Below are 27,598 nucleotides of genomic sequence, written 5' to 3'. Positions count from 1 at the left end.
CGTCCTTCAGTGGTGTAGATCGGTAGCTGAGTAGGCCCAGCCAAAAGTCGTCGTGATTTTCTTGTGTCATTTTTCATGATCCGTTTTACTATCTGGACGCCTTTCTCCGCTAGTTCATTGGAATGTAGAAAGTTAGGACTAGATGTCACGTGCTTGAAGTCGTACCTGGAAGCAAAGGTGGCAAACTCGTGAGGCGTGAACTGGGGGCCGTTGTCACTGCATACCTCGACTGGGATTCCATATCAAGCAAAAATGCAGCTCAATTTGGTAATGATCATGCTCGACGTGGTATCGCCCAGTTTTTCCACTTCCGGGAAGCGGGAAGTTTGACTGCTCATCGAACAAGCACAAGTACGAGCTTTCTCAAGGTGAAAGATATCAACGCCCACTCTGTGCCAAGCGTGATCCGGTGTTGGTCTGAGCATAAAAGGCTCGCTTGGTAGGCTGTACGCGTACTTTCGGCAGATGGCGCAACTTTTCAACATAATTTCAATATCTGCATTAAGTCCGGGCCAAAACACCAATCGTCGGGCTCGTGCTCTGCATTTGTTTATGCCCTACTGTCCTTCGTGTGTACGTTGAAGCATTTCGTCCCTCATCGACTTTGGATCATCTCGGTAGCAAAAGATTTCATTCAGCAATCAAGGTTGCGGCTGCCGCTGATGTAGCGCATCACTGTTTGTAACTCTGGGTCACTTGCAGTTCGGCAGTTAAGGGGTCAAGAGTTTTTCTGCTTACCAGGTCCGAGACTGCACCAATTGCGTGAACCCCTATTTCTTCTGTCGAGCCACTCGAGTCCCCTGGGTGGTTGGTAGGTGTTGATCTTGAGAGCATGTCGGCCAGCAGCAGTTGCTTCCCTGGTACAAATTCAAGCACATAGTCGTAGTTCAGTAAGCGCATGAAGAAACACTGAAGACGCGGCGGCATGTCACCCATTCCTTTGAATGCAATGGCTAGCAGTGGTTCGTGGTCGGTCTCTATGATCATCTTACGCCCGTATGCTAAAAGGTGAAAATTTTCACACCCGAACGTTATGCCCATTGCCTCTTTTTCAATTTGCGAATATCGTTGCTCAGTCTCACTCATCATGCGTGATGCATACTCAACAGGCCGCCAGCTCTCACCGTGAAGCTGTAGAAGTGCAGCGCCTACTCCACTTTTAGAAGCGTCAGAAGAAATTTTAGTTTCCCTGGCAGCATCGACAAGAGCTAACACAGGTACGCTGCTGAGCCGTGTGCAGATGGCTGTCCATTCATTTGCCTGGTTGGCCGACCATTCAAACTTGGTGTCCTTTTTGATGAGACTGCGCAAAAGTTTGGTCTTTTCTGCCAGATTCTGAATGCATTTCCTAAAGTTTTTGGCTGCACCTAAGATTCTGCGCACTGCATCTTCGTCCGTTGGCTGCGCCATTTCTTCAAGAGACATGGTCAGTGTGGCACTTTGTCTTATTCCGTCTCGGCTGATGTCATCACCCAAAAAGCCAACTTCAGAAAACCCGAACTTGCACTTGCTTGCGTTAACAGTTCAGCCAGCGTTTTTTTTTTCAGTTGCAATATGTTTTTAAGGCGTGTGTCATGTTCTTGTTTAGTAACGGCCCAGACAAGGACGTCAATTACATGTACACGCACCCCTGGAGCCCTGTAAAAAATTCCGCTCAATGCTTTTTGAAAGACTTCAGGAGCCGAGGCGATACCGAAGCGCAGCCTCAGAAAGCGGTAGCGACGAAAGGGCTAGCCGAATATGCAGATTCCTGATGTGGCTTCATCCAATGGTGGAAGCATGAATTCGAATTGAGGCGGCAAAAATATTGTCACGTGGTGGTGACGTTGAAGAACACAGTAGCAAATACTGTGAAAGACAAAACTAACCTTTATTGGGCGAACCAGTGCCCACAAAAAAACAGGCTACACTTATAGCACAACGATAGCGGCGAACACGGTCGGCGATCGTCGAAAATCTGATCAGCGGGTCAAGAGCGTTGGCTATTATACAGCAGTCACGGAATGTTCCAGGTGATCGTCGAAATTTCCAGCGAAGACGACGACGTCATCCAAATAAACGAGACAGGTCTGCCACTTCAATCCTGCTAACACCGTGTCCATGACGCGCTGGAACGTTGCAGGCGCCGAGCACAGTCCGAATGGCATAACCTTGAACTCGTAGAGGCCGTCTGGGGTGATGAAGGCCGTCTTTTCGCGATCTCTTTCGTCGACTTCTATTTGCCAATAGCCAGACTTGAGGTCCATCGACGAGAAGGATCGGCGTTGCAGAGCCGATCCAATGCGTCGTCTATTCGTGGGAGGGGGTATACGTCCTTCTTCGTGATCTTGTTCAGACGACGATAATCGACGCAGAAACGTAAGGTTCCGTCCTTTTTCTTTACCAGGACATCAGGGGATGCCCACGGGCTTTTCGACGGCTGGTAAGAGCTCTGGCGGAGTGGTCGAACGCACTCCTCGGTGATTATGCGATGCTTGGCGACTGGTGTTTGTCGAATCCTCGATGACGTCGAAAAGCAGCCTTTGTATCCTCGGAGCAGACTTCTGAGCTGCTGTTGCTTAATCACGCGGATACTTGGATTAATGTCGTAGTCTGGTTCGCGAACCATCGTCGTAGATGCGGCGGAATCCGAGAGGACAAACGCATTACTGGTTTCTAGAATTTCCTCGACGTACGCGATCGTCGTGCCCTTGTTGATGTGCTTGAACTCCTGGCAGAAGTTTGTCAGCAATACTTCAGTTTTCCCTCGATGCAGTCGAGCGATCCCTCTTGCGACGCAAATTTGACGGTCTAGTAGTAGACGTTGGTCGCCTTCGATGACACCTTCTACGTCAGCGGGTATTTCGTTGCCGACCGAAATAACAATGCTGGAGCGAGGCGGGATGCTCACTTGATCTTCGAGCACACTCAAGGCGTGGTGACTACGAGGGCTCTCCGGCGGTATCACTTTATCTTCCGACAGCGTTATTGACTTCGACTTCATGTCGATGATTGCGCCGTGTTGGTTCAGTAAGTCCATACCGAGAATGACGTCTCGTGAACACGGTTGAGGATAACGAAGGTGGCAGGGTAAGTCCGGTCATGAATGTTTATTCTTGCCATGCAGATTCCAGTCGGCGTAATCAGGTGTCCTCCAGCGGTGCGAATTTGAGGGCCTTCCCATGCAGCCTTAACCTTCTTCAATTGGGCGGCGATGTGTCCACTCATGACGGAGTATTCAGCCCCTGTGTCCACTAAGGCGGTAACTGCGTGGCCGTCGAGAAGCACGTCGAGGTCGGTGGTTCTTTATCAGGCGTTGCAGTTAGGTCTTGGCGTCGGATCACGGCTGCATCATGTTGAACTGAAGCTGGAACGTCGCGTCGTCAAGTCGTCTTTGGTCGGTGTAGTCTTGGCTTCCTGACTTCGTCGGGACGGCGGCGGGTCGTTATTAGGTCGTCGAGATGGTCTCTTCGTCGTCTTCGTCGGCGGCGGAGGATCTTCGTCAGTTCGACGAACAACAACCGCACCTCCATCGGTTGCTGCTTTTAGTTTTCCGGATATGGGCTCGCTGACCGGCCCCGGGCTGGGCCAGTGTATGGTCGGCGCTGCGGCGAGAGGTAGCGGCCTGGTGATGGCGAACGCGACGCTCGTCGAGAGCTCCACTGAGTAGCGGCGAGGTAGTAGGCGATGTCGCGACGGCGTTCACCTTGCTGCGGGCGCTGGGCGTTGACGGCGAAACCTCGCAGTCCCATCTCCCGGTATGGGCATCGGCGATACACATGGCCGGCTTCTCCGCAATGATAGAAGAGCGGGCGGTGGTCGGGGGCTCGCCAAATGTCCGTCTTCCTCGCGTAGGTACGCTGGGCGACGGGTGGGCGTGCTGGCGGCGGCGGCGGCGGCGGCGGCGGCGGACGACGGAATTGCGTCGTTGCAGGGCCCTGGCGTGGTCGCGGAGGGGGACCTTGACGGCGTGCGACGGCGGCGTATGTCATCGCTTCTGGCTGGGGCTGCGGTGATTGTGGTTGCAGCTCGGGAACTCCAAGTGATCGGTGCACCTCTTCTTTGACGATGTCGGCGATCGAAGCCACTTGGGGCTGCGACGAAGGTAGGACCCTGCGCAGTTCTTCGCACACAATGGCCCTGATGGTCTCCTGCAGGTCGCCGGAATCCAGTCCTTGGATGGCGTACTGCGGCGTGAGCCCCTGGCGGTTATATTGCCGGGTGCGCATCTCCAGTTTTCTCGATCGTCGATGCCTCTGCAGAAAACTCAGCTATGGTCTTCGGCGGGTTACGAATAAGTCCTGCGAAAAGTTCTTGCTTGACGCCACGCATCAGGAAGCGGACTTTTTTCTCCTATGACATTTCCGGGTCGGCGTGCCGGAAAAGACGGGCCATCTCCTCCGTGAAGATCGCGATCGTCTCGTTTGGCAGCTGCACTCTGGTTTCTAGTAGTGCTTGGGCTGGCTCTTTTCGCACGACGCTTGTAAACGTTTGCAAGAAGCCGCTTCGGAACTGGTCCACGTCGTTAAGGTGGCTTCTCGGTTCTCGAACCAGGTCTTAGCGGCGTCCTCCAGTGCGAAATAGACATGCCGCAGCTTGTCGTCGCTGTCCCAACAGTTAAGCGTAGCGACCCTCTCATACGTCTCGAGCCAGGTTTCCGGGTCCTCGAATGTTGATCCGCGGAACGTCGGAGGTTCCCTGGGCTGCTGCAGCATGATGGGGGACGCTGGGGCTGCTATTGGGGTTGCCTCGTGCACAATCTTCTTGGTCTTCTCAGGTAGAAGTCCGTGCTCCGGAGGCAGCTGTTGAAGACGGCGGCTTGATCGATGCTCCGGGACTACGTTGGTGTTCTCTTTGCGGTCGGGGCTTGGATCACGGCTTGTCGGGGGCGTCTGGTACATGAACGAAAAGCACCTCCACCAGATTTCACGTGGTGGTGACGTTGAAGAATACAGTAGCAAATACTGTGAAAGACAAAACTAACTTTTATTGGGCGAACCAGTGCCCACAAAAACAGGCTACACTTATAGCACAACGATAGTGGCGCACACGGTCGGCGATCGTCGAAAACCTGATCAGCGGGTGAAGTGCGTCGGCTTTTATACAGCAGCCATCGAATGTTCCAGACTAATCGTTGGGTTCCGCATGCCTTCCACAAAGTTCTACAACATTCGAGTCACGCGATGAAATCAGATAACACAAGGTTCGGCGACAACAGAAAGCGGATAGAAGCATCGATAACTTTCCAGAAACTTCGGATACATGCAGACGCGTCCCGCGCTGTGCGATAACATTTCTTAGGCGGCGAAACGTGGTCGCCCGTTAAATATAAGTACACGTGTCAATATTGAGCGCCAGCGAGCTCAGCCTCAATGTCTTCATGCTTAGGCATCTGATAGTGTACCAGTTTCTTCCGTTCCCTCCTCAGGTTTAGGCTAATTCGAGTTCTTACCATCCTATGGTCACTGCAGCGCACCTTGCTGAGCACGTCCACATCTTGTATCATGACAGGGTTAGCGCCGAGTATGAGGTCTCTTTATTTCTAGTCTCGCCGTTCGGGCTCCTCCACGTCCACTTTCGGCTATCCCGCTTGCGGAAGAAGGTATTCATTATCCGCATATTATTCTGTTCTACAAACTCTACTAATAACTCTCCCCTGGTATTCCCTGAGCTTATGCCATGCTCCCCCACTGACTTGTCTCCAGCCTGCTTCTCGCCTACCCTGTCGTTGAAATCGCCCATCGGTATAGTGTATTTTGTTTTCACTCTACCCATCGCCGATTTCACGTCTTCATAGAAGCTTTCGACTTCCTGGTCATCATGACTGAATGTAGGCGCGTGGACCTGTACAACCTTCATTTTGTACATCTTATGTTTCACAACCAGACCTGCCACCCTCTCGTTAATGCTATAGAATTCCTGTATGTTACCAGCTATGTTCTTATTAATCAGGAATCCGACTCCTAGTTCTCGTCTCTCCGCTAAGCCCCGGTAGCACAGGACGTGCCCGCTTTTTAGCACTTTATATGCTTCTTTTGGCCTCCTAACTTCACTGACCCTTACTATATCTCATTTACTGCCCTCTAATTCCTCCAATAACACTGCTAGACTCGCCTCACTAGATAACGTTCTAGCGTTAAATGTTGCCAGGTTCACATTCCAATGGCGGCCTGTTCAGACTATTGCGAGGACGCACTAGATTGAAGACCCGGCCGTGTTAGCTAAGGGACTAGCGGCACCTGTCGGCAAGCGGGAGAAGTACGGCAAGCGACTGGCGAGCGAGGTGGAAGCAGATACGTTACGTGAGGACGAGCATTCGGAGCATGAAGACGCGCTGGCCGATAGCTGATTGTGGAATCTGCAACAATCGCTAATAAATCCAATTGTTTTTGATAATCGGTCGTGTCATCGTGTGCGTCAACCACTGACAGATGTCGGCGCGTCATGAAATGCGTGCAGTAAAAAAACGCTGGTGCATTAGAACAGCAGAACGAATGCAAAGAGAAGGCAGAAGAGAGTCAAGAACGGCAGGTCATTTGACCAAGCTATTAATTCGGACTATTTATTTGACTCATACTGCGTGAAAACATTTTGTAGCGCTAAAGGAACGTATCCTCTTAGCACCACTCAGTTTCCCAGTGTAACGTATGCGGTGTGTAAGAAGAGATTGAGATTGAAGAATTGAAGTAAGATTGAAGATTGCAGAATGAATTGATTGAAGATTGAAGTAAGAAGAATGAGATTGAGAGAGTGGCAGGGTGAAGTCTACTGGTGCAGAATGCACTGTATATCAATTGGAGAGGTTTCTGTTCTGCAATCGACAGTCATTTGACATATCTCTACTACTATGCGGATGTTGGTACCATCTATTCTACTTGCCAACTATGCGCATGCTAACTATTCCTTTCCGAGTTTACGTACAAGCTGGATTGCCTATATACCTCCATATTAAGTGAAGAGCGCATTACTGGTAGAGCAGTAACGATATGCTAACGCCCGATAGGCATTTGCAAGCTAGCGGGATGTCACCGCGGAGGCTACCCAGTGACGCTAGCCTAGCGGTGAGCTGGCTACCAATGAGGCCGTCGCTCCACGTACGCAGGAACTGCATGGCCTCGGACGAGACTGACGTACTGCTGGCGTGGAACCCCATCACGCACACGTGCGGCTTTCTGTTCACCATGCTGGCAGCCTGCGTGGGATCCACGTGCGTCGTCGTGTCGCCCGCGCTCACCTACAACCAGTTCATCGACGTGTGCAACAAGTACCAGGTAGTTTTTTTACCCTTCTGCTGAGTGTGGCGAGCAAGTAGTCCCCTCCTTGATACCATTACTACGCATGCGCATCATACAGCATGGCTGTCTAGCGCTTGCGCAGGACGCCGCCCTGTTAATTAGCACCTGAATTCTCCTTTCCGTCGTAACTCTTCAATTTTCTTTGTTGTTGTTTTTCGCCTGCATAACACGCCCTGACATCTTGGGATAAATAAGTGTGAACTTAACCCACGTGGACAGCCACGGAATGCCTCTGGCTACCTTCAAGGTGGTTTTCAAGAACGACAATACGGAGTTGTTAGCGGCACCGCCGTGGTGCACATTCCACGAATGAAATCTGTACAGGGGAGGGGCGTGTAGCCGTTTTACCGGTGGGTTACCTGTGGCGTTGGGATTACAACTAGCGACCTGCCGATGCCCAGGCTGGCAGTGAGCGCATTTCCATAGATATTTCGGGATCAAAACAGTGACACCAATGCACCGTGAGGCAGTTCGCGTAAATTTATTGTAAACCAACCAAGCTGTGACAAGGATCAAAGAAAACTTTTCAAATATGATTGTGAAAATTACTTCCAGAATGATTCTGCACGGTACCTTGTGTCCTTAGTGGCCGCCCTTTCAGTTTGCATCCCAAATGCTTCAGGAATTAAGGGTTCTTTTTAAAAATAAACAGTTCACTGAGTGTGAGGGCAAGGTCTAGCGTTGCGCTTGCATTTCTCGGAGGAAGTAAGACAGGCGTGACATATGTGGGTCGTCAAAATTTCTGGCCTTCTTGAAAGCTGTAACACGTGAGCCTTTAATAACATCACACCGGCGCCGCTACGCTACCCGTAAAAACCACGCCATTAAAATTTCACACCTTTCATGTTTGAGAACTGACATTGTTTGCACTTTTAATATTTATTAGTCTGAGGAGATTTAAGATCAAACGCATGCATTGTGAATCTTATGTTTCTTTAAATTTGTAAACTGCATGCAGGCATTTGTAGACTGCCATTGTCGAAATTCTGGAGAATAATTTAGTCATGAACCTAAGACATGGCACGAAGAATTTCAGTTACGGAATAGTGTAACAGTATAATCCGCAAGTACGCCATGGATAAGCGTGTAGTATACATATACCTAAATATATGCGAGGTGTCATGGCGTCGCCGACAATGATGGTTAAAATTCGCTTGGCCCGTCCACATAATTGCAGTCGCAATCAAAAAAGCGTGTTAGTGCATTGCTGTATTCCTATTCCCACGAAGAAGCAGGCATGTTAAGCACAAAAGGATAGAGACACGACGCCGATTGTCAACTGAAAAGTCACTCAGTCTGGAAGGCAACTCAAACTGGAAGGGAATTATAACGCCTCAATAGACGCGTATGGGCTCTCTCCATAGTTTGCGATTTAGGCAAAACAATTCCTATATTTGCAATGTAATCGAAGGCGAATGCGAATGTTCTACTTAGCGATATTTCACGCCTTACCGTAAGACGCACTTCTTCATTGTCGTGTAGGACTAGAACATTATCTGTAAATTTTGAGAGGCTTTTACCATATCGACAGTACAGTGAAATGTTAGAAGGCATTCAACTACCTCTTCTCCTTGAGCAATCTATGTTTGAATGACTGACTTGACCTGCGTGCTCCACATAAAGCCGACCATAGCTAAGATTAGTGAGAATAAATCCCTATAGATACAAAATTCTACCAGCCTATTAGTATAGATAGCACCTGTTGGGCCTTCTTTCTCCCACTGAACTTCTCTTTTTTTATATGCAAGCTGTGCAAATCGTTCTAAAGTTGAGTGCCAGTCACAAACACAACGTAATCCCTACGTCGACTACCTACGTTATTGAACCGACAGGGTCAACATTGTGTTTACTGGTTCATCTCAAGAAAACCTCGTATAAACTTGACTATGCAAAAAGCTGAATCGTGGGTTTTCTTCGTTTTTTTACCCCCAAGTAAGGTATCTCTTTGGGAGAAATATTTAGGGAGCGAGGCGCATGGCAACCTCATGTGAACCGGTTTTTGTTGAATGGCCTAAAACCTCTTCATATACACGGTTCATTTCTCGCGGCGAACGATGTGTTCATGAAACCGCAGCCCAAGCCTTCTCTGTCGATATTTGAGACAGATATTTCATGTCATTTCAGTTTTATTCCTTAAAGATCCCGTAGCAGGGTATTATATAAGGGGTGAGTTACACAGAAATAAGCAGAAACCATGTGTTCATCTATCGTGAAAGGTGATTGGTGACGCTTTCTATGAAGGTGGATGGACAAGGGATGGTAGCGGTGTCGCCCGGAAGGCCGTTCCAGTCAGCAGCTGTACGTGAGAAAAATGACGTAGAAAAGGTAACGGTGCGGTGGACGTGGGCGTGCGACATGAAGAGGATGACCAGTGCGATTAGATATGCGTGTTTGAGGAACAATGTATGGCGGGATACCCATCGAGCTATGAAAAAGTTTATAGATTAAAGAAAGACGCGATATGGCGGCGACATGAGAGAAGGGGTAAATTAGAATCTAATTTTAGTGATGACACACTCACATCATAACGAACGATGAATGAACCTAGTAGCACGGTTTTGAAGTGACTCAAGGGCGTCTTGAATATGAGCTTGTCGCGGGTTCCAAATTGGTGAAGCATATTCCAATTTTGTTCGCACGAGAGTTTTATGAGCTAATAATTTTGCGTTCTTAGGTGCGTTATGTAGATGACGTCGCAAAAATCGAAATGTTTTATTTGCAGATGATATGACGTTAGTGACGTGTAAAGCCCAAGAAAGGTCATGGCAACAAGTGACTCCCAGATACTTGAGCGATTGAACTGCTTCGACTGGAACGCAGCTAATCGCATAAGAAAAACAAATGGAAAGCGGTGGCGGCTGAAAGATAATATTCTGCATTTGTGAGGGTTAGGTTCCATTAACCAATTGTCGCACCAGTGCTTTACATGGTTAGGATCACTCTGAAGGGTTAATTGATCAGAAGCGTTGGCAACAGAGCGATAAATAACACAGTCATCGGCAAACATTCGGATATTATAAGATACATGAGTTGGTAGGTCGTCAATGTATATAAGGAATAAAAGGCGGCCGAAAACGGGCCCTTGTGGAACTCCTGATGTTACTGGAAGGGAAGCAGAGGCAGCATTGTTAACAAAAACAGCCTGAGAGCGGTTATTTAGAAATTCACGGATCCAATTTATGATGTCGGAGTGAAGATTTAACAGTGGAAGTTTGAGTAGAACGCGCTTATGGGGTACTTTACCAAACGCTTTCGCGAAGTTCAGAAAAATGGTGTCAGTCTGAAAACTGCAATCTAAGTTTGCATGTAAGTCGTGCGCAAACGTGGCCAGTTGAGTTTCGCACGAAAAACCCCTGCGAAGTCCATGCTGCGCAGGATTGAAGAAATTATTCGAATCAAGAAATTCCATGATTTGTGTGTAAATGACATGCTCCATAATTTTGCACGGGATACTGGTTAAATCAAGGGGCCGGTAATTTAGCAGTGATTCTCTCATACCTGATTTGAAGACTGGAATGACCTTTCCGTATTTCCAATCGGCAGGAAGCTGGCCCGTGGAAAATGACTGTGAGTACAGTAAACTCAAAAATGATGCACACATGTTTTGATTGTTCCTTAGAAATTTTGAGTTAATATTATCGATACCGGCTCATGAAGATAGTCTAAGTTTGGCAATTATGGCAGAAATTCCAGATTCGAGAAAGAAAATTTTTTACTAGATTGTACAGGGGGTAGCATGTCGGTTTCTTTACTAAATACGGTTGAAAAGGCGGTGTTAAACATATTAGCACATTCAAAGTCGGTGGTTACTTCACCTGATTCTTTTGTAAGAGCCACAGTGCATGCGTGCTTTGGGTTTATAACCTGCCAGAATTTTCTTGGGTTGGTAGTCAGCATTTTCGGCAAGTCAGCGTGGAAAAAAGAACGCTTAGCCTTGCCAATTGCCATTAGGTATGTTTTTTCAGCTGTATCATATTTCATCCATGCGTTTTCATTATCCCGCAGCTTGGCGGAGCTGAAGAGGCGTTTTTTTCTTCTTTTCTAGTCCTTTGAGTGTTTTAGTAAACGATGGTTTTTGAGAGCAGTCACGGAAACTAAATTTAGCGATGAAGTTTTCGACTAATATATCTATTTTATCCATAACTAACATCCACTTTTCATGCACTGAGCGACAATGAAAATTTTGTTGGAATATTGGAAGATGATTTAGTTTGTTATCTATAGCGGCGTAGTTTCCATTATCGTAGAGTCGTATGGTCTTTTTGGTAGTTTGTCGTTTTAGTGGAGTAACTATAAAATCGTCTTGAACTACTGTGTGGTCACTTATTTCTGGCAAGTGTGAGATGGATATTATGGTTTCAGGGATACCGGTTAGTATGAAGTCTAAAATGCTTTCGCAATCTTTGATTCCGCAGCTTGGTTTGGATATGATTTGAGTAAGGTTGAAATTAAGGCAAACATTTATAAACTGGATTGCCTCGCTGTGGCATCCTCCGTCAACGGTTAGGCCAATCAATGTTAGAAAAATTGAAGTCACTAAACAATATAATATGTGTATTAGGGTGCTTGGTTGAAAGTTCACTTAGTACGGAATTAAGTTTGCCAGGGAAATCAGGCTTTCTTTGCGGGGGTCTGTAGCACACGCCAAGTAAAATGGATTGTGGTGTAGCTTGACATTTTATCTATAGTATCTCGAGATCGGATGAAAGATTAACCAAAGTGGGTGGTAGTTCCTGGCTAACCCCTATGAGCACTCCTCCCTTTTTGCGATCGCGGTCCTTGCGGAAAACTTGAAAATTTCGCAAGTCAGCCAGGATCTCGTGATCAGTTACGTCACTATCAGGCCATGTTTCTGTTAATACCAGTAAGTTGCCGCTGGAGGATGAAACAAGATTAGAAACTAGTTTACGTTTTGAAATGAAGCTGCGAATGTTCGTAAAAATTACGGAAAGATATAGGGTAGTTTGCGGTGCTGATTGGGGTGTGTTTGAGGATAATTGAATCGTGGTGATTGCTACGTTTGTTCCTTTACTGTCTGGGAGGATTCATGAAATACGTAACGTTTTGAAACAATGAACAATGTTTTGAAGCTCAACTTAAATGCTGTAGATTTTGTGTTGGCGAAGATTACTAGATGCTTTCGGGCATGCCGGACTGAGGGTGAGAAATCTTCACCAACGCTGTATGTTGGGTCTTTGAATTTCTTGCCTTCCGATAAAATCGACTGCTTGACTTTAAATGAGTTAAATTTTACGTTTGGCAAGCATTCGCAGACCATGAACAGCAGGTTGCCATTATCCCTCAAGAGAAAAGTGTATAACAGCTGTGTCTTACCAGTACTCACGTACGGGGCAGAAACCTGGAGGCTTACGAAAAGGGTTCTACTTAAATTGAGGACGACGCAACGAGCTATGGAAAGAAGAATGATAGGTGTAACGTTAAGGGATAAGAAAAGAGGAGATTGGGTGAGGGAACAAACGCGCGTTAATGATATCTTAGTTGAAATCAAGAAAAAGAAATGGGCATGGGCAGGACATGTAATGAGGAGGGAAGATAACCGATGGTCATTAAGGGTTACGGACTGGATTCCGAGGGAAGGGAAGCGTAGCAGGGGGCGACCGAAAGTTAGGTGGGCAGATGAGATCAGGAAGTTTGGAGGGTCAACATGGCCACAATTAGTACATGACCGGGGCAGTTGGAGGAGTATGGGAGAGGCCTTTGCCCTGCAGTGGGCGTAACCAGGCTGATGATGATGATGGTGATGATGATGATGATGATGAAATTTTACGATCAAAGGCCGGACGCTATCATGCGAATGGCGTCCAAGGTGGTGTGCGCGTTCTATATGTGAATGATCGGTTGTTAGTTGGAGGTTTTCGCTGATGTGACGAATAAATATGTGCCTGACGTTGCGCTCATTTTTAGACTTGCACTATCTATGGCATTGAATAAATGGTGATATTTATTTGTATGTGCTACCGGTATGCCTGGTGACCAATCTAATTTTACTTGAGCTTTTCCTAAAGAACACTTTTATTACATTCGACAACGGGCTACTTTTGCAGATGGGCATATGTACCAGGTCGTTTGCAGCACCTTTATGTTGTGGTAGATTTGCGAAAATCAACAAATATCCCCACCACTGCAATTGCACACTCGTTTTTGAAGCTATTTCATTGTTGGACGACTACTTAATAGTACTGGTCATAGTGTGTTCTAACAGTTACGTCTTGTCCACTTTTCCGCGGTATTTTTTTGTCTTTTTAGAATGTTCACACGTGTACTTATATTTATCGGGCGACCACGTTCCGCCGCCTAACAAATCTTATCGCACAGCGCGGGACGCGCTTGCATGTATCCGAAGTTTCTGGAAAGTTATCGATGCTTCTATCCGCAGTCTGTTGTCGACGACGGCTTTCTCGATGGTCCAGGAATACGCTGGTGCTCTCTTTGCGGTCCGGGCTTGGATCACGGCTTGTCGGGGGCGTCCGGTACATGGACGAAAAGCACCTCCACCAGATGTCACGTGTTCGTGACTTCAAAGAACACAGTAGCAGTACTGTGAAAGACAAAACTAGCTTTTATTGGGCGAACCTGTGCCCACAAAACAGGCTACACTTAAAGCACAACGATAGCGGCGAGCACAGTCGGCGATCGTCGAAAATCTGATCAGCGGGTCAAGCGCGTCGGCTTTTATACAGAATCGTCGAATGTTCCAGACTAATCGTTGGGACCCGCGTGCCTTCCACAAAGTTCTACACCATTCGCGTCTGGCGAATAAATCAGATAACACAAGGTTCGGCGACAACACACTGCGGATAGAAGCATCGATAACTTTCCAGAAACTTCGGATACATGCAAGCGCGTCCCGCGCTGTGCGATAAGATTTGTTAGGCGGCGGAACGTGGTCGCCCGATAAATATAAGTACACGTGTCAATACCCCCCTCTTAACAGCTGTCGTCTTAACAGCTTAACAGGGCAGCTGTCGTCTACAACAGCTGCCCCCGGAGCACGGACTTCTACCTGAGAAGCCCAAGAAGATTGTGGCCAAGACAACCACAATGGCTGCCCCAGTGTCACCCATCGTACTTCAACAACCCAGGGAGCCCCCTACCTTCCGTGGAGCTACGTCAGAGGATCCTGAAACCTGGCTGGAAACCTTCGAAAGGATCTCGACCTTCAATAACTGGACCTCTGAGGATAAGCTACGGCACGTGTACTTCTCCTTGGAAGATGCCGCGAGGACTTGGAGAACCGAGAGTCCACCCTTACAACATGTGACCTGTTCCGCAGTAACTTCCTGAGGACGTTCACGAGCGTTGTCCTTAAAGAAAGGGCGGAAGTTCTGCTGGATACCCGAGGCCACCTACCCAATGAGACCATCGCCATCTTCACGGAAGAGATGACCTGTATTTTTCTGCACGCCGACCCGGGAATCTCCGAAGAGAAAAAAGTGCGTTTCTTGATGCGAGGCGTAAAGGAGGAACTTTTTGCCGGAATGGTAAGAAGCCCACCGAAGACCGTCGACGAGTTTCTTCGTGAGGCGACGAGCATCGAGAAGACACTGGAATTGCGGAACCGGCAATTCGACCGCCGCACCAAGCCAACAAGCTACGCCGGAATTCAATCACTGGCCACGGACGATCTGTGCGAGACAATCGGGGCCATTGTGCGCGAAGAACTGCGCAAGGTTTTGCCATCGTCGCAGCCTCAAGTGGCCTCGATCGCCGACATCGTGAAAGAAGAGGTGCACCGATCGCTTGGAGTTCCTGAGGTGCAACCACAAGTACCGCAGCCTCAGCCAGAAGCGATGACTTACGCCGCCGTCGCACGCCCGTCAAGGTCCCCCTGCGCGACCGCGCCAGGGCCCTGCAACGCCCCAATTCCGTCGTCCGCCGCCGCCGCCAGTACGACCACCCCGTCGCCCAGCGCACCTACGCGAGGAAGACGGACATTTGGCGCGCCCCCGACCACCGCCCGCTCTGCTACCACTGCGGCGAAGCCAGCCATGTTTACCGCCGATGCCCATACCGCGAGCTGGGATTGCGAGGCTTCGCCGTCAACGCACAGCGCCCGAGGGAAGGTGAACGCCCTCGTGACATCGCCGACTACCTCGCCGCTACTCAGTGGAGCCCTCGACGGCCGTCCCGTTCGCCGTCACCAGGCCGCTACCTGTCGCCACAGCGCCGACCATACACTGGCCCAGCCCGGGGCCGATCCGTCAGCCCATATCCGGAAAACTAAAAGCAGCAACCGATGGAGGTGCGGTTGCTGTTCGTCAAACTGACGAAGATCCTCCGCCGCCGACGAAGACGCCGAAGAAACTAACTCGGCGATATAACGACACGCCGCCGTCCCGACGAAGTCTGGAAGCAAAGAATACGACGACGAAAGACGACCTGACGACGCGACGTTCCAGCTTCCGTTCAACACGACGCAGCCGTGATCCGACGCCGAGACCTAACTGCAACGCCAGACAAAGAACCACCGACCTCGACGTGCTTCTCGACGGCCACGCAGTTACCGCCTTAGTGGACACAGGGGCCGATTACTCCGTAATGAGTGGACACATCGCCGCCCACTTGAAGAAAGTTAAGACTGCATCGGAAGGCCCTCAAATTCGAACCGCTGAAGGACACCTCATCACGCCGAGTGGAATTTGCACGGCAAGAATTACCATTCATGACCGGACTTACCCTGCCACCTTCGTTATCCTGCAACAGTGTTCACGAGACGTCATTCTCGGCATGGACTTCCTGAACCAACACGGCGCAATCATCGACCTGAAGTCGAAATCAATAACGCTGTCGGAAGATCAAGCGATGCCGCCGGAGAGCCCTCGTAGTCACCACGCCTTGAGTGTGCTCGAAGATCACGTGAGCATCCCGCCTCTCTCCAGCATTGTTATTTTGGTCGGCACCGAAACACCCGCTGACGTAGAAGGCGTCATCGAAGGCGGCCAACGTCTACTGCTCGACCGTGAAATTTGCGTCGCAAGAGGGTTCGCTCGACTGCACGGAGGAAACACGAAAGTGTTGCTGACAAACTTCAGCCAGGAGTTCAAGCACATCAACAAGGGCACGACGATCGTATACATTGAGGAAATTCAGGAAACCAGCGATGCCTTTGTCCTCTCGGATTCTGTTGCATCTACCCCGACGACCGTAGTTCCCGAGCCAGACTTCGACATAAATCCAAGTCTCCCCGTGATTAAGCAGCAACAGCTCAGAAGTCTGCTTCGACGATACAAAGTCTGCTTTTCGACGTCATCGAGGATTCGACAAACACCAGTCGCAAAGCATCACATAATAACCGAAGAGTGCGCTCGACCACTACGCCAGAGCCCTTACCGAGTTTCGACGCGAGAATGCGAAGCTATAAGACAACAAGTCGACGAAATGCTGCGCGACGACATCATCCAGCCGTCGAAAAGCCCGTGGGCGTCTCCAGTTGTTTTAGTGAAGTAAAAGGACGGAACCCTACGTTTCTGCGTCGATTATCGTCGACTGAACAAAATCACGAAGAAAGACGTATACCCCCTCCCACGGATAGACGACGCATTGGATCGGCTCTGCAATGCTAAATACTTCTCATCGATGGACCTCAAGTCTGGCTACTGGCAAATAGAAGTCGACGAAAGGGATCGCGAAAAGACCGCCTTCATCCCGCCAGACGGCCTCTATGAATTCAAGGTTATGCCATTTGGACTGTGCTCGGCGCCTGCAACGTTCCAGCGCGTGATGGACACGGTTTTAGCAGGATTGAAGTGGCAGACCTGTCTTGTTTACTTGGATGACGTCGTCGTCTTCGCCGGAAATTTCGACGATCACCTTAAGCGGCTTGCGACAGTATTAGAGGCCATCAAGTCATCAGGGCTCACTCTGAAGCCGGAAAAGTGTCGCTTCGCATACGATGAGCTTCTATTCCTAGGCCACGTCATCAGCAAATCTGGAGTACGCCCCGACCCACAGAAGACAGCTGCCATCGCAAAGTTCCCGCAGCCAATCGACAAGAAGGCACTGCGCAGATTCCTTGGCATGTGTGCCTACTATAGGCGCTTTGTCAAGGACTTTTCACGCATCGCGGAGCCGCTAACACATCTAACGAAATGTGATGTCGAGTTCAAGTGGGAAACGCCGCAGGCCGACGCATTTAAAGAACTCAAACGACGTCACCGCCGGTACTTGCACACTTCGACGAGGACGCCGATACTGAAATCCACACTGACGCCAGTAGCCTAGGCCTCGGTGCCGTCCTAGTCCAGAGGAAAGACGGACTTGAACGGGTGATATCTTATGCTAGCCGGTCGCTGTCAAAAGCGGAAGGCAATTATTCTACGACTGAAAAGGAATGCCTCGCCATCATTTGGGCTACAGCAAAATTCCGCCCTTACCTCTAAGGCAGGCCATTCAATGTCGTCAGCGGCCATCACGCGTTGTGTTGGCTAGCTAACTTAAAGGACCCTTCAGGACGGCTGGCGCGGTGGAGCCTCAGATTGCAAGAATATGACGTCACCGTAATATACAAGTCCGGAAGAAAACACTCTGACGCCGACTGCTTATCACGCGCCCCCATCGATCCCCCGCCGCAAGACGACGAGGACGACGACGCCTTCCTTGGAATATTAAGCGCGGAAGACTTCACTAAACAGCAGCGAGCAGACCCGGAGCTAAAAGGCCTCGTCGAGTACTTGGAAGGGAACACCGACGTTGTCCCTAGGGCATTTAAGCGCGGGTTGTCTTCGTTCACGCTACAAAACAACCTGCTCGTGAAGAACTTCTCACCAGTCCGCTCCAGCTACCTTCTTGTTGTACCGTCAGCGCTGCGTCCAGAAGTACTGCACGCCCTACACGACGATCCAACCGCTGGGCACCTTGGATTCTCCCGGACGCTGTCGAGGATACAGGAAAGGTATTGCTGGCCGCGTCTGACCGCTGACGTCGCCCGTTACGTCAAGACATGCCGAGACTGTCAGCGGCGCAAAACACCACCGACCAGGCCAGCAGGGTTACTACAGCCGATCGAACCTCCTCGTCGACCATTCCAGCAGATCGGGATGGATTTGTTGGGGCCGTTTCCGACGTCAACATCCGGGAATAAGTGGATCGTCGTGGCGACGGACTACCTCACCCGCTTCGCTGAAACTAAAGCTCTACCAAAAGGCAGTGCAGCCGAAGTGGCGAAATTTTTCGTCGAGCACATTCTGCTGCGACATGGTGCCCCAGAAGTCCTCATCACCGGCAGAGGAACGGCTTTAACAGCAGAGCTCACCCAAGCCATTCTGCAATACAGCCAGGCAAGCCACAGGAGGACAACTGCCTACCACCCGCAGACGAATGGTCTCACGGAACGCCTGAACAAGACCCTCGCCGACATGCTAGCAATGTACGTCGACGTCGAACACAAGACCTGGGATGCAGTCCTGCCGTACGTAACATTCGCTTACAACACGGCGGTGCAAGAAACAACACAGATCACGCCGTTTAAGCTGGTTTACGGCAGGAATCCGATGACGACGCTCGACGCCATGCTGCCGCACGTCACTGACGAGGAAAATCTTGACGTCGCTAGCTATCTCCAGCGCGCCGAAGAAGCCCGACAGCTCGCCCGCCTGCGGATCAAGAACCAGCAGAGGACCGACAGCCGACACTACAACCTCCGACGACGCTTTGTCGAGTGCCAGCCCGGGGACCGTGTTTGGGTTTGGACCCCTATACGCCGACGAGGACTGAGCGAGAAGCTCTTGCGTCGCTATTTCGGACCGTACAAGATCATCCGACGTATTGGCGCACTGGACTATGAGGTCGTGCCAGACGGCATTTCGCTGTCACAGCGGCGCCGCTCACGACCTGAAATTGTCCACGTTGTGCGACTCAAGCCGTATCACCAGCGTTGACGAACTTTGGGACTTCGCATAACTGACCTTTGGACTTGATTTATTTTCGTTGTTTTGTTACTTATGCTTAATAGCTGTCCTTTTGTGTTTCCCTCGCTTATATTTGTAGCATCGGGACGATGCTATTTAAGAGGGGGGTATTGACACGTGTACTTATATTTATCGGGCGACAACGTTACGCCGCCTAACAAATCTTATCGCACAGCGCGGGACGCGCTTGCATGTATCCGAAGTTTCTGGAAAGTTATCGATGCTTCTATCCGCTGTCTGTTGTCGCCGAACCTTGTGTTATCTGATTTATTCGCCTGACGCGAATGGTGTAGAACTTTGTCGAAGGCACTCGGGTCCCAACGATTAGTCTGGAACATTCGACGATTCTGTATAAAAGCCGACGCGCTTGACCCGCTGATCAGATTTTCGACGATCGCCGACTGTGTTCGCCGCTATCGTTGTGCTTTAAGTGTAGCCTGTTTTGTGGGCACAGGTTCGCCCAATAAAAGCTAGTTTTGTCTTTCACAGTACTGCTACTGTGTTCTTTGAAGTCATGACCACGTGACAATATTGACGTCCAATGTTAACCGGCTCTCTTCCTCTGTTCTCTTGCAGACATAAGAACATACCGCTCTTTAGTATTCAGACATAACCCTCAGCGTTAAGCGGATCCAGCCATGGTTGCATAAATGTTTCATGGTGCGAATTATTAGATTGAAGAAAACGCGCGACCTGAACCGAAAGCCGGCATTGGGCCTATGCTTCCTAGGCGTGACCGGAGGAGCTGCTACCGCTGCTGCTCACGAAATGCGCTGGACATGTCAGAATGTCATGGTGCTGCAAAAATCTGAGGCGAACAATAATTTTCATTGGGTTTTAAATGATCATGAACCTCGTGCTAGGTAGGTGACGACTAGGCGAGACGTAGCCCGAAGCAGCAGCGACGGCGCCCTGGCTTGACGGATTCCTTGCGCGCAGGTCTCGTCGCTGTTCGGCTTCCCGTCTCGCATCCACCGGCTCATGCAGGAAATGCAGAGGTCGCGCGTCCGGCTCGAGTCCGTGCGCAAGCTATGCATCGCGGGCTGCTCGGTGACCGAGCCGCTGATGCGCGAGGCGCTCGCGGTGTTCCCCAACCTGCGCAACTTCCGCAACTTGTACGGCGTCGCTGAGTGCTGCGGCCTGCTGGCTGCCCCGGGACAGGACGAGATCAACTGCTCGGACGTCGGCTTCCCCACGCCGAACGTCGCGCTCAAGGTGGTCCGCTCTCGTTCACGCGGCCGTGGGCGAGTGTTCACGGCCTTACACTGTCGATGATTTGCTACACACAGGAGGGTGTTCTTTTCTTTTTCACTATAGAGAATTTTGAAAAATCACCTTTCATATCGTTGTAATCATTGAATTGATTAACTCAGAGAGGCAGACGTTACTCGTATAAAAATCTACATGCGCAATTGAATCATAAACAAAGTTTCGCAAATTGAATATTAATTTGGCATTTTACGGCAATTTACAAATATTAGCCTCCTAGTTTGCTAGGCATACCAACTTTCAGCAAACTCTGAGAACGGCACCTATTTTGAGATATGCGCCATCAAACTTATAATAATGTAACTGTTAATTCACTCATTTTCATTAAACGTCATTCGATTTATTCAAACAGAAAATTAACTGGGGCATCAATGTATTTCATCGCCAACTTCGAGATTTAATATCCCGATGCAAATCCTGAGAACTCATTCAAACCTTACGACGTCACCGGCGATAATTCTTAAATTGCACTATGTGCCGTAAAGCGAATAATCAAAACGTTAACCAGTGAATTTTGTTACATAATACATATTTCAATGTCTTGTTCAAGTAACGTCCACCTCTTCGAATAATTCCTGTCCAAACATTGGGGTTGGGCTATTTGCCATCGCTGTTTTTAAAAATACTTCATACAGTTAAAAAAACACCATACATTATTTTTACCGGTGCGAAAAGTAGGCGCCAACCAGAGCAGAACCTATCGCAGAAAGCTGGGCTAGTTCGATTTCTGATAAATGACAATGAAAGAGTGCCACTTCCTGCGTCGGAACTTGAATAACAATGAATTGTTATACAATATTCTCTGCATGACTACGGCCAAGTAAAAAAAAATTCGGCTGTGTTGAAAGCCATGCTTAAAGCAGCATACCCAGGGAAAATTTGGCATTCGAAATACAAGCCGAAAAAAAGCTAGCAAAAAATATGGTTGATCGCTCTTTCATAGGAATGAGTGGAACACAAAAGTGAAACATGTCATCACAGAAGCGGTTGCATGTCTATTGTACATGAAGAATTAGGTTGCAAGTAGTCATCAACGGCACCCTACCACTGCACAGGGATCCTCGACAATTGCCACAAGCAAATGTAGTGGAACGACTTGTGACCGGAAAACATCCGCTAAAGACACTGCATTGCACGCGCTGGGGCACTGTGCACATCCGCCATAAAGCACAGTCGTTCGAAAGCTGTACAAGGGAAACCGAACGTGCTTTAGTAAATCGTTTCGTGAACTCGCGCTCCGCTGCAGCGTCCTGTTGGCAATTGGCGTCCTGCTGCCGAGTTGCTTCACCGAAGGTAGGAGCATTTTGGGCTGGCTTCGCAGTGTCTTGGGCAGCCACTTGTGATGCGCTCAGCTTCAGAAATGCAAGTTGCAGAGTTCGTAGCATGCACCGCAAACGTACAAACGCATTCTGCTTCACACTGGCCGGTCTCTCGCCAGACCAAACGAGATGCGCCTATTGACGTTGTTGCCTTTTTGCGCCGCTTAACGCTACAGTTTTCTTGGTGCCATCACAAGCGAAGCAGCAGGCAGCATGTAAGCACTGCTGATGCATCTTAAAGCTGCACTCCGTAGGTGGCGAGACGTCACAGGCTAATCCTACACGAAAGATAAACAATGTGCGGAAACTGTTTTAGAAACGAAAGTGTTTTATGCCGTGGTGCACCATCAACTTTGTGTAACTGATGTGACGTCGTCGTGAACACGTCAAATTTGCTCTGTGATGACAGGGATGGCTCCCTCATGTAGGAGCGGTGAAGCAAAGTAATACAACATGACATTTGGCAGCAGCGGCAGCGGAATGCAGACTGCAATCTAACGTGGCTCTGCAACCTTTTACACATTTTTCTCTGCTGCGCGCCTACCGGCTTGGGGCCATCTTTTTAATCTGAAGACAGAATGGCCGGACCACTTGGACGGAAAGAGCATGGGCAAGATAATCTGCTACTCCTCGTGCCTAAAGACTGGTTCATCTACGACGCCTGACTTATCCTTCACCGTGAATCACGCGCATCCTGCGCATAGGTCACAAGGGTCCCCTTCTGCTACTACTTATATGGGTTGCGCTGTGTTCTCCTGGTCATGTGGCAGCAGCGGCAGCGGAATACAGACGGCAATCTAACGTGGCTCTGCAACCTTTTACAGGTTTGTGCTTCTTACACATGGTCTTCTTCTGTTAATTGTGTACACGTTCGGTCGTACTTTTTCTTGTTGCTGCTGCTGCCATTGAACAATCTCTGTGATTGAAACTTGTGCCTTATTTTCCTGCTTTTATATAATCACTGATTACTATTTGTCGTCATGGGTCCTTCAAGTGAATCAGAGTGTGGCAAGTGTCGCAGTGCTTTAAGGACGATGACTAATTTATGGAATGCTCCGAGTGTTCAGCCTATTATCATATTGGAACTGCATGCTCCGGAGTTTCTGAGAGCACGTACCGATGTAAAGGGGGAGACTATAGGAAATCTTGGCGTTGCTCGTCATGTTGTAGGGGCAAAGTAGGACAGAGCTCGTCTGTGCCAAAGGAAACTGATGGCAAAATAGCCACGATGCTGGTCGAGATAAGCAGGAAACTTGATGAATTACTACCCCTCCAGCAAACGGTAAACGGCATTCAGGAATCGGTGAGTCTGTTATCAACCAAGTATGACAGAATTCTTGAGGCTGTTGCGAAGCATGACAATGAACTAAAGGCGCTCAAGAAAGAAGTTTGCAAACTAGAGGAGCAAAACATGAGCGCATAATTGCTTTCAGTGCGCTCCTCGATAAATGAACTTGAGTGCCACAGCAGAAAACTAAATATTGAGGTTCATGGTGTTAATCAAAACAACAACGAGTGTCTTATAGATAAAATGAATGTAATTGCATAAAAACTGCAACTTGCCCCTTTGACTGAACAAACTGTTACCTCGATTCACCGGCTTCAGACCAAAGGCGACAGGCCTCCTGGCATTATCATACGCTTTTCCAACCAGTAAACAAGGGAACAATGGCTGAACAAAAGGAGGGTTTTGTCAGGTGTTCAGCATGGAATGTTTATTACGGAAAACCTGACTGCGCAGAACCGAATGCTCCTAACAGCTGCGTAAGAATGGGTGCGTGTAAATAATTTCCGGTTTGCATGGCACCGCGCTGAAAAAGTGTTCCTAAGAAAGAGTGACGGTGATCGCGCATATTGATAAAGTCGCCTGCATATCTGCATAAGATCGTTTTTTGGCATAGGAGCGAAAGTAAGTTGTAGTTAAAATTATGATGTTGGGACACTCGAACAAAACGTGTTCGTCGGATCTTCATGATAATGCAAGCTCACAGAATGGTGGATTGATTAGGTGCATACATAACAACTGCCAGTCAGTGAAAAATAAAAAGGATGAACTTGACATTTTTTTCAGCAGCCTAAACTTTCGTTTTCATTTTATAATGCTTTCTGAAACGTGGTACAGTGATTGTACGGTCCCCTGGTGTCCGCCAAAGTACGAGTGCTTTGCAAGATCAAGAATGAACTCGCGCGGTGGCGGGGTTTGCCTAATTGTGTGCCATTATTTTAATGTCAACTGTGCTCAAGAATTTTCTTGTGTTAACGATGACTACGAGGTATTGTCTGTGTTACAAGCGCACACTGTTTATTCTGTTGTCTACACACCACTGCGAAGCAATCTCCACGGCTTCTTTCTCTTTTTAGAGAAATTATTAAAATACATTGTTGATTTACAGTATAAATTGATTTGTGGTAGCGATTTCAATATAAACATGCTGGTTGACTGCAATATCACACGTGATTTTTAATTGCTTTTAAAAACGTATGGGTGTCCCAATGTTATCGATACTCCTACCAGAATTGCCTGCGATACGTCCACAAGCCTTGACTGGTTTATTACTAACTACGGATCAAACAGTGTTCAATGTGGCACTATTTCATACAGCTTGAGTGATCACATTCCGGTATTCCTCACTGTCAAACGGAAAGATAAAAGCTCACCAGAACGAGCTTGCTTCTCGGAAATTATAACTGAAGAACGGCTAGTGTGTTTTCACGATCACCTACGTCACGTAGTGTGGGACAGTGTTGTTGCTGCTACAAGTGCTGATCGCGCTTACGGTGCTTTTCTGGAAACGTTCATCTCTTATTATGTTAAACATTTTCCTTCCATTTCTAAAGTATCCGCTCCATCAAGGATACGTAAACCCTGGGTAACTATTCAATTATTCATAAAGATAAAAGAAAAGGCTAGTTTATTAAATAAATTCATCACATCTCGGGATCCTGATAATTTAAGAGTGTTTAAAGCATTTAGAAATGGCTTAACTAAGAAATTACGTGCTGTAAAAACTACATATTATAAGCAATCCTTCGCATCTTGCAGCCATGACAGCAATAAGATATGGCATCGGCTTAATTCTTTGCTGAATAGAGTGCCCAATTCAGCGGCAGGGTTGCGTATAACTTCTGATGGAGCGGACATACCTGACGAGATGTTGGCCGATCGTTTTAATAATTATTTCACTAATCTACCTAAACGCAATGTGAATGAAAACGCCTGTCTTTTCATTACAACGAACTGGGTGCATTCCATTCTTTTGCTTCCCACAAACACTTCAGAAGTAATTTTACTGTTCTCCGCACTAAACAATAGCAACTCCTGCGATGCTGATAACAATAAAATCAAGCCTGTGAAATTTGTAATAGATATAATAGCTCCAGTACTAGCCCATATTTATATCTGCCTTTCAACCGGTGTATTCCTGTATAAAATGCAGATGGCAAAAGTAGTTGCATTGTTGAAGAAAGATGACAAAACTACCTTACCTAATTATAGACCTGTGCCTATTCTCCCTATATTTTCAAAGTGCTTGGAAAAAATAATTTTTTGCAGACTATCAGACTTTCTGGACAGCACAACTTCATAACTAAGCATCAGTACGCTTACCAGATAAATATGTCAACACAGCTAGCTTTGCTTGAACAGAAAGAACTAATTCTAAATAATTTTGAGGAACGTCTGCTAACATTTGGAGCATTTGTCGATTTTTCAAAAGCCTTCGATTCTATAAATCATGATCTCTGGCTTTGTAAGTTAAACGGCTACGGTATACGAGGGAATGCACTTGACTCGATTAGGTCGTATCTTGGTCATAGAAAGCAGTTTGTGCAAGTAAATAGCTTTAAATCTGAAGTTCGGTCGGTCAATGTAGGTGTGCCCTAGGGCAGTATTTTAGGTCCCCTCCTCTTTAGTATCTTTATTAGCGATTTAGTAAACATTGATGTTGATACGCGTTACGTAATCTATGCTGATGACACTACGTTATTCTTTTTATCTAACCACCCTGCCGAATTGATTATAAAAGCTAATGGAGTTTGGAATAAACTTTACACATGATCATTTGACAACGGTTTCACTATTATTTCGCAAAAAAACTAAGGCGGTGTTATTTCGCGCTAAGAACACGCAAATTACTCTAGAAGAAGATTTGCTAATGAACAATTCTAAAATTGAACTTGTACACTCAGTAAAATCGCTAGGTGTACTTTTTGATCATACTATGACGTGGCAGAGCCATATAGATTTTCTTGCTAATAAGCTTTCACAAATCACTGTATTTTTTTATTCCTTGAACTATCTTCCTCGCTCTATTAAGTGCTTGTTATATGATTCACTTCTTCTCAGCCATTTAAATTATTGTTGTTGTGTCTGAGCTACCACTTCTGAAACAAATATCAACAGGCTGTACATACTGCAAAAGAAGGCTCTTCACGCTATTTGTAATAAACCATACGATTTCCCTTGATCTCATTTTTTCATAAACTTAACACACCGAAAGTACAGGCCCCTTTAAAGTGTCGTTTAGTGCTTGCGTGTAAAAATGAACAGAAAAAGAACAGAAACTACAATACTTTTATGGCTAACTTAAAGCTACATGAAACTCAATACAGCACAAGAAAGCCAGAGTACTGGCACGTGCCAAAATCGCGCACAAACTATGGAACACACTCTGTGCTCCAGGCTACCTCGGTTAATAAACGATATTATTTTTAATAAAATTGATATTGCAACTTGTTCCCCTCCTGATATCCTTGATTTTTTCTCTCATATATGAGTTCGACAATGCCTATATGCTTTTGAAGTGCAGTGAGATTTTAATTTGCTTGCTTGCTCACATCTTGCTTTTGTTGTATTTTCTTCCTCGCCTGATTTGCGATGCGTATGCATGATATGTTGGAGTGCTTGAATATGTAAGTACTTGGGAAAACTGTATTTGCGCTCTGCTGCTCCCTTCTTTTTTTGTATTAAGGGTATTTGGGGCTGGTCAAGCTGCTACGAGCAGCTTCTTTCTCCACTTTACCCCCGCAAAGCTGTATTTAGTTTTTGTGGAAATAAAGCATACATACATACTAACGAGCACGGACAGTGAGCGCTTCAGTAATCTCACTGCAGCGGAGGTTTCAACACCGTGTAGCCTGATGTAGGCAGTGTAGGCCTTAGGCTGAAGTTACCACGCAGCTTCCGCACACGGTTTGTCTTTCCCGTCCAATTAGCCTGTGACACCTCGTCGCCTATGGAGTGCAGCTTCAACATGCATCATCAGTGCTTACACACCGCCTACTGCTTCGCTCATGATGACACCAACTAGGAAAACTGCTGCACTAAGCGGCTCAGAAAGGCAATGATGTTGACAGGTGAATCTCGCTTTAGTCCAGCTAGAGACACGCCAGCATGAAACAGAATGCCTTCACGCGCTTGCGGCGCAAGCTGCGAACCCTGCCGCTTCCATTCCTGAAGCTGAGTGCGTTGCAATTGGCTGCCCAAGGCACTGCAGAGGCGGGCCAAAATGCTCATACCTTCGCCAAAGCGACTCTGCAGTAGGACTCCGCTCAACAATGGGACGCCCTTGCCAAGCAAGCCTGCAACATGGTCGCCAACCTGCAAATCGCGTGCCTTTCGCTACAGTGAACCATGAGTTCACAACGCAAACACGGAAGAGCTTCTGTGAAGACACACTTAACTTCCCTCTTTTGTAAGAATTTGTAGAACACGAAACAACCATATTTTTATACTAAAACTGAAAATGCCGCCATTACCTCTTGTCCAGCATGACCCCTGAGGTTAGGAAGGGCCCGCAATATGGTATAT

The 27,598-nt window shown here is 47.9% G+C and overlaps 1 protein-coding gene across 1 annotated transcript in view; it reads left to right on the top strand.

The window, feature by feature from the left end:
• Positions 1-27,598, top strand: part of LOC126523916 (uncharacterized) — a 469,956-nt gene that overhangs the window by 189,496 nt on the left and 252,862 nt on the right. The window contains exons 7-8 of the mRNA XM_055066991.1: positions 7,082-7,250; positions 20,141-20,416. Coding sequence (XP_054922966.1) covers positions 7,082-7,250; positions 20,141-20,416 — 445 coding nt within the window. The remainder of the gene's footprint in view (positions 1-7,081; positions 7,251-20,140; positions 20,417-27,598) is intronic.

Source organism: Dermacentor andersoni, chromosome 6 (genome assembly GCF_023375885.2).
Source record: "Dermacentor andersoni chromosome 6, qqDerAnde1_hic_scaffold, whole genome shotgun sequence".
Lineage (NCBI taxonomy): Eukaryota > Metazoa > Arthropoda > Arachnida > Ixodida > Ixodidae > Dermacentor > Dermacentor andersoni.
Note: the sequence above shows the minus strand (reverse complement) of the source record. Positions and strands in the feature narration are given on the sequence as shown.